Source organism: Sarcophilus harrisii, chromosome 1 (genome assembly GCF_902635505.1).
Source record: "Sarcophilus harrisii chromosome 1, mSarHar1.11, whole genome shotgun sequence".
Taxonomy (NCBI): Eukaryota; Metazoa; Chordata; class Mammalia; order Dasyuromorphia; family Dasyuridae; genus Sarcophilus; species Sarcophilus harrisii.
Window position 1 is genome coordinate 92101794 of NC_045426.1, and position 12521 is coordinate 92114314.

The window sequence follows — 12521 nt, forward strand, 5'->3', positions numbered from 1 at the left end:
GAAAGCTGTTCAGTTTTTAATTATATTCCCAGTGGACCCATGCTGATCTATGCTCATCACTCTGTCCTTTTTCAAATGCTCATAAACTATCTATTGAATAATTGATGCCATAATTTTTACTATAAATCAACACAGCTCATATCAGTCTGTTATTATCCAAATCATACTTTTATTCTTTTTTGAAAACTGAGCATCAGCTCCCCATTTTTTCTTATTATTTTCAAGCAGGCAGCCAATTTATTTAGCAAGCACATATGAAGTGCCTACTAAGTTCACTGTATGGTGCCTGGCACATAATAGACATTTGCCAAATGTTTATTGAATGAATGAATATAGTGCCAATTATGTGCCCAGCACTATATTAATTGTCTTCTAATTATTACTATTTCTCATATAGTCCTCACAACAACCCTGTAAGGGAAGTGCTATTATTACTCACATTTTACAGATAAGGAAACTAAAGCAAACAGTGGTTAAGTAACTTGCTAGTAAGTGTTTAGGCTTCACTTGAACTCAGGATTTCTTGATTCTGGGCCCAGTGCTCCATCCACTGAACAAAATCTCATTACTCCTCACAAATATTTATAAACAATATGAAAAATAAGGCTTACATGCAAATGAATGTAATATTCAGCAAAATATAAGTAAATGAGAAAGCCAGTAGAGCACAAGTATTCAATCACTCATCAAGTGTCTATGAGGTACCAACTGTTTGCCACCCATTGAAGACACACAATAGTAGGGATACCAACACAAAAAATAAATTAATTCCTTTTCAAGGAATTCCTAGTTTATTCAGTATAATTATCTCACAGAAAAGTATTCTGAGGCACAGGAAAGCCAAATGAGTTGCCCAAATTCACATGACTTTGTGACTGTCAGGGACTTAGATCTTCTAATTGGAAGTTTAGGTCTCTTTCAAGTCACTTCAGTAAATCTGCATTAAGTGAGTGTCTACTCACCATGATGTAGGCATTGATAATTCTTAATTCAAATATCTTTATCTCCTGTACATATAGTTAGAAAATATTTATTTTTCTCTTTCTAAATTTGTTTTGGTAGGAATTGGGGATATTTAACTTAGAGAGAAGACATGGAGAAAGATTAGATGAATAGAAGTGGGGTTTTTTTGTATCATTATTGTTTATTTTTTTTATAATAATAGCTTTTTGTTTTTCAAAATACTTGCAAAGATAGTTTTCAACTTTCATCCCTGCCAACCTTATGTTCCAAACTTCTCTCCCTCCTTTCCTCGTTCCTCCATCCCCTAGACAGAAAGTAATCCTATATAGGTTAAACATGTGCAATTTTTCTAAACATTTCCACATATGTCATGCCGCACAAGAAAAATCAGGTCAAAAGGGGAAAAAAACAGGCAAGCAAATAACAACAACAAAAAAGGTGAAATACTATGTTGTGATCCACATTCAGCCCCCATAGTCCTCTCTTTGGATGAGAACGGCTCTCTCTATCCCAAGACTATCGGAATTTCCCTGAATCATCTCATTGTTGAAAAGAGCCAAGTCCATCACAGTTGATCATCCTATAATCTTTTTCTGTGTACAATGCTCTCTTGATTCTTATTTTATTTAGCATCAGTTCATGTAAGTCTCTCCTGGCCTTTCTGAAATCAGCCTGCTGATCACTTTTATAGAACAATGATATTATTATATTCCTACACCATAATTTACTTGCCCAACTGAAGGGCATTGAGTGGCTGTGATTATTGCCTTTGTATCTAAAGAACTGTCATGTGGAAAAGTGTTTGGAATTGTTCTGCCTGGGCCCAAAGGGCAGAACAGAGAACAAAAGGTAAAAGTTGCAAAGAGACACAATTAAGCTTGATGTAAAGAAACATGGAGCTTTTTTCATGTCAGCCAAAAATAAGAAACCCAGGGGTTGTCTTCCTATTGGGGAATGACTAAACAAATTATGGTATTTTGTTGTGTCATAAGAAATGATAAAATGGACAGTTTCAGAGGAACCTTGGAAGATCTTTGTGAACCATCGCAGAGCAAAGTAAGCAGAACTAGGAAACAATTTTTACAATGAAAACGTTATAAGGAAAATTTTTTTAAAATATTTTAGAGTTCTGATTAATTCAATGATAAACCATGAGTCTAAAAAGAAAGATGAAACATATAATCACCTCCTGAAAGAGAAGGTGAACTTAAAATGTAGAAATACGTTTTCTGACACGATTGATGTGGGAATTTCTTTTCCTGGATTATATAGATATTTATTGAGGGATTTCTTTTAGATTACTTAATGGGAAAAGGGATAGTGGATGGGACAGATTAATTTTTAAAAATCTTGTAAAGCAACAAAAAAAGATAATAGGCTGATATTTATATAGCCTTTTAAGATTTGCTGTACATACATTATCTGTTCTAATCTCATGTGACCTATAAAAGAGAAGTCCTAGAGGTAACTTGATAATTGTTGTAAAATATTTAAAGTACTATTATGTTAGAGAGGAATTAGATCTATTCTCTTTAGCTCCAGAGGGAAGAATTAGAAGAAATGAATGTAAGTTAGAGAGCAAATTTAGGCTTGATAAAATAAGTAACTTTCTAACCATTAGAGCTGTTGAAAAATGAAATGGACTATCTCTGTATGCTATGGATTTCCTCTTAGTTGATCCTCACTGAGGAAGTTGTTAAAGAGATTCTAGTTTAGGTACAAAGTGACCTTTAAGGTCTTTTCCAATCCTTTGAGTTTATGAGAGCTTATCTTTGTCTTAAAAGAAAAAGGATATATGAATAATATAGAAATTGGAATAAGGTGTAAGACTTTAGTGTAAAGCATGGAATTCAAAGGGACTGGATTTTAAAATAAATTTACAGGAGTGACTCTCCAAGGAATCACATAGAGCTTGCCTGTCTTCTTCACAAGACATAAATAAGCTCCACCCATAACCCAGGCCAGCTGTAGAACAGGGATGGATAGTACAAATTAATAATTAAAGGTATTGAATCAGATCCTTCCCTAAAACTTAGTACTAGAAATAGCTCAACTAGAGGGAATGGTTATATCTCAACCATCTGAATATAAGCTGAAGTTGTCCATTTGTGACACTATTTTGCTTTGTATCATTCAGAGTCACATTAAGCATTTATTTGGAGACCACTTGAAACCTAGGATTATCTTCTGCTACTTGCTCTTGCATTTGGTACATGACATTGAGGTAGATTTCTAGCTGACTATGTTTGCTTTTTATAAAATATGACTTTTTAGTCAGCATTCCCAGCCTAGAGAAGAAATGATCAGTAATTTCCTGAAAACAGACAAGTTGTCCTTGATTGACCAACCCTAGATCAAATCATTGAAACGATTCTTTGTAAACTGAGTAGCATTTGCCACTTATAAATGTGATAACAAGTAAACTAAGAATCTATACATTCCCAAGCTTCTGGTCAATGAGGAAGGCTTAGATATAGAATAATCAGACACTGAGTTATGTTTCAGAGTTTGATTGCTGACAGTAAGTAGTGAAGAAGGCTGTACATGGAGCCAACAGGATCGTGAGATTTAGAAGTAGAAGATAGTTTTAAAAATCGTCTAATCCACTTTCTTTTACTATTGAATAAACTGAGTCCCAGGAAAATGAGCAAGGTTGCACAGTATCAGAGCCAGAACTGAACTTAGGTTCTTTCACTCCATATCTAGTGCCCTTAAATGCTACTCACTTAAATTTCCATAAGGGAAGGCTTTACTGGTCAGAAAATACATCTGTGAAAACTGCTTCCCACTCCAGAAGTTTTTTTGAAGCTAAGAAAAAAAGCAATAATTGAATGACTTCTGCATCAAGAAGTATAGTTCGCATTCATTCTTTTATTGAACAAATATTTATTCATTGCTTTCTGTATACAGAGAAAATTTATTCATTGAAATTCTAATCAGATAGCTTTAATGTACAAGATCACAAGTTAAATGTTTTTGAGAGGTGCAAAATGTTCTACAAAGAGGAAGAATAACCTTCCCAGTAATGTTACAGAGGACTTCCAGGAAAAAGTATTTGAATTGGGCCCTTTAGGATAGGTGGAATAAAACAAGAGAAGATGAGCAACTAGGCATAGATAATGGCATAAGGCAGAAGAGTACAGTGCATGTTAATTTAATTTAATTTTTCACCTATTGAAATCTTTTAAAAAATTTTCCCCAGTTCCATGTAAAACAACATTTTTTTGGTTTTCATATACACTCATTTTTTTTTAACATATTTACATAAATACATGAATCAAGTGGGAGAGAAAAAGGGAAAAACTACAAGGAAAAAAAATAGAAGAAAAAAAGTTAACATAGCATATGTTGATTTACATTCAATCACCATAGTTCTCTCTCTGGATGTGGATAGCATTTTCCACTCAAAGTTTATTGGGATTCCCCTGGATCACTGAACCACTGAGAAGAACCAAGTTTATCATAGTTGATCACTGTACAATTTTGCTGTTGCTGTATACAATGTTTTCCTGGTTCTGCTTGTTTTGCTCAGCATCAGTTCATGTAAAATCAGCCTGTTTATCATTTATTATAGAACAGTAATATTCTTTTTTTTTTTGTTATGCTGTTGTCGCTCTTGTTGGGTTTTTAAAATTATTGTTATTATTATTATTATAGTCTCTTATTTACAAGATAAATGAATGGGTAATTTTTCAGCATTGACTCTTGTAAAACCTTCTGTTCCAACTTTTCCACCTCCCAGATGGCAAGTAGACCAATGCATGTTAAATATGTTAAAGTATATGTTAAATACAATATATGTATACATATCCATACAGTTATTTTGCTGCATAAGAAAAATCGGACTTAGAAATAAAGTAAAAATAACCTGAGAAGGAAATAAAAAATGCAAGTGGACAAAAAACAGAGGGAGTGGAAATGATGCTATGTTGTGGTTCATACTCATTTACCAAAGTTCTTAAACTGGATGTAGCTGGTTCTCTTCATTACTGAATAAATGGAACTGATTTGGTTATCTCATTATTAAAGAGGGCCAAATCCACCAAAACTGATCATCATATAGTATTATTGCTGAAGTATATAATGATCTCCTGGTCCTGCTCATTTCACTCAGCATCAGTTCATGTAAGTCTCCAGGCCTTTCTGAAATCCTCCTGCTGGTCATTTCTTACAGAACAATGATATTCTATAACATTCATATACCACAACTTATTCAGCCATTCTCCAATTGATGGGCATCCATTCATTTTCCAGTTTCTAGCCACTACAAATAGGGCTGCCACAAATATTTTTGCACATACAGGTCCCTTTCCCTTCTTTAAGATCTCTTTGGGATATAAGCCTAGTAGTAACACTGCTGGATCAAAGGGTATGTACAGTTTGATAACTTTTTGAGCATAGTTCCAAATTTCTCTCCAGAATGGTTGAATTTGTAGAACAGTAATATTCCATTACTTTCATATAACACAGCTTATTTAGCCATTTCCCAATTGATGGACATCTACTCATTTTCTATAGTGTTGGTTTTCTGGAGGTCTCTGGACCAGCCTTCGTTTCTGCTGAGTAGTCACCACAAGAATAGCCAGGGATAAAGTCCAAATTCTTTATTGTCTCCTTGCCTGGGGCTTGGCTAGCTTTCTGGAGGTACTTCAGGCCTTGGTCTCAGTGGGGGAAGCAAGAGGACAGACCAGCCACCACGGTGGTGTGAGATGGAATGAATCTCTCCAAGTCTAAGGGCTTGTGCTTCAGCTTCCAGCCACTTCAAAGGTGGACAATGGAATGAATCTTTCTCTGAGTCCGCCCTGGCTGAGTTTGTCCCACTTTATATGCTCTATTATAATTAGATCATTTACAGTTTACTGAGTATAAAGCAATCATTATATCACTATTAAACTAATCATACTGAATAGAGAACTATTAATCACCATGTTAAACTAGATAACCATTGTATTATCAATTCCACTGACTTAACATCTTTTAAGAATCCTTGTTTCAAGTGCAGAGTTCTGGCCCATAACAATTTTCCAATTCTTTGCCACCACAAAAAGAGCTGCTGCAAACATTTTTGCATATGTGGGTCCTTTTCCCTCTTTTGTGATCTCTTTATGATACAGACCCAGTAGTGACACCGCTGGATCAAAGAGTGTGTACAGTTTGATAGCCCTTCGGGCATAGTTCCAAATTGCTCTTTAGAATGGTTGAATTATTTCCACCAACAATGCATTAAATTTCCCACTTTTCTCACATCCCCTCTAACATTTATCATTATCTTTTCCTGCCATCTTAGCCAATATAATAGGTATGAGGTGGTACCTCAGAGTTATTCTAATTTGCATTTCTCTAATCCCTAGTGATTTAGAGCATTTTTTCATGTAACTATAAATTACTTTAATTTCATCTGAAAATTATCTATTCATATCCTTTCACCATTCACCAATTGGAGAATAGCCTGTGTTGTTATAAATTTGAGTCAATTCTCTCTATATTTTTTAAAAGAAGTCTTTATCAGAAATACTGGCTATAAAAATTGTTTCCCAGATTTCTGCTTTTCTTCTAATTTTGACTACATTAATTTTGTTTGTGCAAAAACTATGTAATGTAATCAAAGTTATCCATTTTGTATTTCATAATGTTCTCTAATTCTTCTTTGGCCATACATCTCTTCCTTCTCCAAAGATCTGATAGGTAAACTATCCCTTGACTTCTAATTTGCTTATAGTATTACACTTTATGCCTACATCATTTTGATCTTTGACTTGTTTTGGTATGGGATATAACATGTATGTCTGTGCCAAGTTTCTGATATATTATTTTCTAGTTTTCTCAGCAGTTTTTGTCAAATAGTGAGTTCTTATGCCAGAAGGCAGTTTGTGTTTAGAATTGAAAGATGTAAAGGCCAATTTGGAGCATGTTATGATTGATGAGACATAATGTGAAATAAGACTAGGAAGATAATATAATACCACATTGTGAAGGACAATGTCAAGCAACGGGGTTTAAATTTTACTTGGAAGATTATAGGACATCACTGAATATTTTCTTAGAGAAAGCAACATAATAAGATGTAAGCATGGGAAAAATTAGCCTTGCTGCTATGTGAAAGAAAAATTGGAAGAAATAGAAGATGGAGGGAAGAAAATTGTCTAGAAGGCTATTGCTCTAATTCAGTATTAATGAGAGCTTGTACTAGGTTGGGAATAGAGAGGAGAGGATCAGCTTGTGAGACTTTATAGAATTGGCAAGACTTTGTAACTAATTGTATGTGGGAGGTGAGAAAGAAGGAATGGTCCAAGATGTCACTAAGGTCACAAAAATGGTCCCCAGTTTCTCCTTTTGTCAAATGAAGTGTTAGGTTGGATAGCCTCTAAGGTCCCTATCATAGATGTCTTTTGGGAATTAAATGGTTCTGTCTTGCTTCCTGGTCTGCTGTACTCTAGTATACAATTTTCCAAATGTGCTTGATTCACAACAGACAAGGAGAAACAGTCCCCCAGCCTTTTCTGTCTTGCCTGTAACTCAGTTTTGCTTCTCTTTCAGGAAAAGATGCACAAGCTCTTGGAGGTGTATGAGCGTTTAGGAGGAGAAGAAGATATCGTTAATCCTGCAAATGAACTTATTAAAGAAGGCCATATTCAGAAGCTATCTGCAAAAAATGGCACTGCTCAAGATAGGTACTTGTTTCTGGTGAGTTGTAAACCTGATCTTCAGTTGGCTTTTCCCAGTCAATGTTGCCTTTATGATTGTGACTAGACATCCCTGTATTGGAATCAAGTTGAGAATTAACTCAACTTGAAACAAGGTACTAAGTGGAACTGAGAAACAATGCTTGTGTTCACACCTGTACTCACTGGAGTTCACACGTTTGGGAGATTTCAGAGTTTAGTATGAGATATCCGAATTCACACCTCCCTTGAAACTCTCAGGGCCAGAGAGCACTCTGGGAGAAACCCATTATCCCTCTCTCTTAGAAGAGATCCTGTATAAGAAACAGACAGAGGCTTTCTCAGGGAGTTGAGCTGAAAACACTGAGAGAAGAGTTTAGCTGAATTAGATTGGAGAAGGGAGTGTCAGTTCAGTTGAGGAGAAGCACTCTCTCGGAGGCACAACCAGATTCAACACTCTGGGAGATTGAGAGCCAGAAGCCCTCTCTCAGAGGCAAGAGAGATTCATTCCATCTGGAGGCTGAAGAAAACAGAGGCAAAGGACAAAGCTGCAAGAGCTCTTACAACTAAAGAGAGAGAGCAGAGGTAGAAGCAAGGGACAATCTGAAAGAGCTCTTGGAACCAAGCAGAGAGATAGGCCTGGGAGATGGCAGCAGCACAGAGGACAAGCCAGCTCGTGTTATGGTCCTGCTGTGCTTGTGGGCAGCCCAGTTCTCAGGGAATCCACCCCTCCTCTCCTCAGGGGTTATGGATTCATGGGGCAGCTCAGGGTGAGCTATGTTAAGTACTACTAGAGGACTGTGGGGGCAGGTGTCACGTGGACAGGGATTCCCCATCCCCCTTCCAGTGAATAAACATGCCACCTCAGGAGGTGTTCAAAGGAGAGAAAGTGATCTGGTTACAGCTCTTAGAATGCTTAGTGGAATAGAATGGAAGTCTAGAAAGGTGGCATAGCAGAGAATATACTGTGTAGGGTTTTGGTTAACAGGTAAAGGAGTTTGGATTTTATTTAGAAGATTATAAGATATCACTGGAGATGTTTTAGCAAAAGAGAAACTTAACTAGATGTATGTCTATTGGCCCTATGAAAAATGAATTTGAAGTAGAAAGTCCCCTTGTTCATGTCCCCTCTGCACTCTAATAGTTATGCCCCTGGGTACCTTATTTAAAAAAAAATCTGTGTGATCTCAGTGTCAGAGTCAGGGGATCTGGGTTCAGGTACTGTCTCTGACATAGTCTGACTCTGGGACCCTGGACAAGTTATTGGCCTTCTCATTGTTCTGGACAACTTTCTCCAAGATGTCCAGAAGGGACTGGTCCACACTTGTAGAGGGAGTTCCTTGCCAGGCATTCCCAGCATCAAGGACATTCCAAGGCTGGTCTTCTCCCTCCTCTAAACCCCAAGTGATGCTTCTGGCTCCACAGGCCTTGGACCTGCAGCTCAGCAGAGGCTGCTTCTCCCAGGAATCTCTTTACATTTCTGTCACATGAGACATGGTTCTTGTTTCTGGGTTCCACAAAGAAAATCCTTCTTTTCTTGGTATCCATTTAGGTTCTAGTTGCTTGAATTTCTTTGTTAACATTTTAAATGTTTCCTTTCCTTTCTACAACTTCTTTCCCTCTTCCCTTAGCCATCGACACACAAACTTCTTTTATTATTCTGAATTCTTATTTTCTGACCATCATTTCTTTCATGGTAATAACAGTGGGTCACATATAGATATTACTTTACAAAGCTAGGGCTTGGATTTATTGGCGTGGGAAGTGGCCTAGCAGCAAGACTTTTAGCCTCAGAGCTTGATGCTCTAGGTTCAAATTCTAATTGTTATTGGGTAGTCCTATGACTGATGTAAAGATCAGTCCCCTTCTTGGAGCTTTTGTTCCCTCCTTCATGTGATTAGTCTGAGATTATATTTTGTACAAGTATTTTAAGCAGTTTGGCCTAGCAAATAGAGAGCCTCTTCCAGGATTCAAGGACTGACACTTACTGGCTTTTGGGCAAGTTCACCTAACCTCTCAGTGCTCTAGGCAACTCTTTAACCTCTAAGTGGCAAAAAAGGTAACACCTTGCATTGGTAGAGTTTCCTCACCAGAGAGTTCCCTATGCCAGTGAATCATAGGTCTGGTCCCATCTCTGTTTTCTTATTTCTATACTTCTTCATTTAATGGTGTCTTTGTGCTGATTTTTCATCTGAAAACAGTCACCACATGCTGTCAGTTTTATTCTGAGAGGCCTTTTTGTATCCATACTTTGAAGTTGTCCTTCCTAAACATTTGACTTTCTGCTATCTACAATCTTCTGCACTTGCTTGGTTACTGTTCTAAATGAAGATGCTTTCTATGGAAAGAACTCCTTGTCAAATAATTCTCTTCAAAACTTTCTTAATTTAAGGTGTTTTATCTTGTAAAGAATAAATCGCTTACATTGAGATAGTGCTTTCACCTGTACTCAACACTTGGTATCTCTTATGTCTTTTGATGGCCTCAAACTTGTGAGATGGCTCCAAGGATGGTCTCCATTTTACAGATTAGAATGAAACAAGACTCAAAGAAGTTGCCTGTAGTCCCACAGTAATGGTCAAATATGAGATTTCAAGTCTTTGCTGACTCCAAATCTAATGCTCTTTTTTATATGAATGAAAACTATTCTAAAAACATAATGAACTGAAAATTGGGACATTCAAGTTGTAGTTCTCACTCTTTCACTAATTATCTTTGTAACCTTGGGCAGTCACTTCATTTCACTAGGTCTCAGTTTGTGTATCTGTACAATGAGATTAGATTCAATAATCCCTCATTCCTTTCCAGTTCTTATGCTCATGTATAATCTACATTTCTAATCACTGCATCCATCTCTCTTTTTCAGTTTAATAGTATGCTGTTATATTGTGTGCCCAAACTGAGACTCATAGGTCAGAAATTCAGCGTTCGTGAGAAGATGGACATAGCTGGATTGCAGGTTCGTGGCTCCTTTGTTTTATCTGTTTGTCTCTCATCCTTAGAGAGAAGCAACACCTATTTTATGGTGGGCACCAGAATTAACTAGAAGAAGACTCTGAAATAGTCACTCTCTGTAACTTTTGAAGCTCAGAGTGCTTCACCTGAGATGGTCTTTTGTCTACATAGTCTAGCACAACAACTAAGCATCCTAGGGGCAATTGTACTTTCAAAACAAATACCAATCAAAAGACAGAGAAACTACTCTCTTCTTTCAGGTGTTTGTTTCAGTAGGTTTCACATTGGAAGGTCAGGAATATTTAGAAGGTTATTAATGATGCCATGTAATGTAATATAATATAAATATAACATCAATGGCATTGATTTATAGTCAAATAGTCACTTCATCCTGCCCTGCTGTGAAGTAATTTATCCTAATACCTATGCTAATACTTAGACTGATTTACTTTCTTTCCCTATTTCTCTGTTCTTTATGCTCAAACGTCCTCAAAATGAATGTTCTACATTGCAATTGCCATCGTGTTAAATATAGCTATATGATAATAATATGATATAATAATAATAATAATAATAAGCTATTATTAGCTTCCAGAATTGAGTGGCTACAGATTGATGGAATCTCCTTTTCTGGAATTCTTTAAAACTATGATGTCAAATGAGATACTTAGCTTGACTTGGGTATGATCCTATTTCATGCAGACGGGACCAAATGATATAGGCCATCTTCTATTACTTCAGAAAAATAATAAAAAAAGAAAACTAGATCTTTTTGTACAAAGTTGTTTCTAGCAGTTTTGACCATAACAAAGAGAAGCATATCTAAATGCCATGAATGCCATGATGACCATATTGACCTAATAAGAGTGAGAAGTATACTTATACTATATAATGCAAAGGGAAAACATAGTGTTTTTCATACACTCACCACAACTGTGAAAATGAAAATATATTTGAATGTTCAGTCATGAGGAACAGAAGAGATTATAACATTAAGTATTAATAAGTTGTCACTGATATCTACATTATTGTTTTTGTTGTAATACTTAATAAAGACAAAATGCAAAATGAAAACAGTATTTCCTAAGTAGAAGGACAAGATTATTTTCATAATTTGGACCTGTTTATATATTTCTTTATAGGAAGGGCTCCCATTGAAATCAACTTGGATTTGTTTCACTTGAATCTCATATTTCACTTTTGGCCTTCCAAAACAGTGTTAAGAAGCTGAGTCTATGTTAAGAATTTCACCCCCATTTAGTCATTAAACAAATATGTAGAGTTTACTGTGAGGTAGGCACTGGGCTAGGTTCTGGGGTAAACAGATTGATTAAGGCATCTTCACTGTTCTCATAGAATTGAGTCTAGTAGTAGAGGAATCAGCTGAGTGTACAAAAGAAGCACAAGATGACAAGGCAGCAACTAAACACTTCCTTCTTCTCCATCCTTAAATCCTTCAATCTCTTGACTCTTACTTGTTTCTGTTATGAGAATTCCAGTCCTAAACAAATGCCACCATATACCTTTGTCTACTTTTTGTCCTAAATTGCTGAAGTAAATCACAGAGTCAATACATATGCAATACTGTACAAAAATTCTTTTATTTATCTTTGATTTACTCCTTTTCACACTCCCATAGTAGCTGTTCCAAATACTTTTCTTTCTCCTGAAACCCCTAATACCTCTTTCATTCTCAGCAGGTAATCTTTCCTCCTACTTTAATGAAAAATTTGAGGCCAAATGATCGCCCTCAAAAGGAAGGCAACATGGTACTATAGAATTGACTTTGGAGTCAAAGGATCTGGGTTCAAATCCTATCCCCTGATGTTTAATCTTGGGCATACCCTCCCCAGCTTCATTGTCTTCATCTGTAAATAAAAGGAATTGAATTGGATGATCTCAGAGGTCCCTTCTAGTTCTAATTCTGTGATCCTATGATCT

General features: G+C 36.2%; 1 protein-coding gene across 4 annotated transcripts in view; it reads left to right on the forward strand.

The window, feature by feature from the left end:
* FGD3 (FYVE, RhoGEF and PH domain containing 3) overlaps positions 1 to 12521 on the forward strand; it is a 189073-nt gene that overhangs the window by 146616 nt on the left and 29936 nt on the right. For all 4 annotated transcript variants that reach the window (XM_031961088.1, XM_003762189.4, XM_031961096.1 and 1 more), the window contains 2 exons: positions 7501 to 7647; positions 10492 to 10584. In XM_031961088.1, coding sequence (XP_031816948.1) covers positions 7501 to 7647; positions 10492 to 10584 — 240 coding nt within the window. The remainder of the gene's footprint in view (positions 1 to 7500; positions 7648 to 10491; positions 10585 to 12521) is intronic.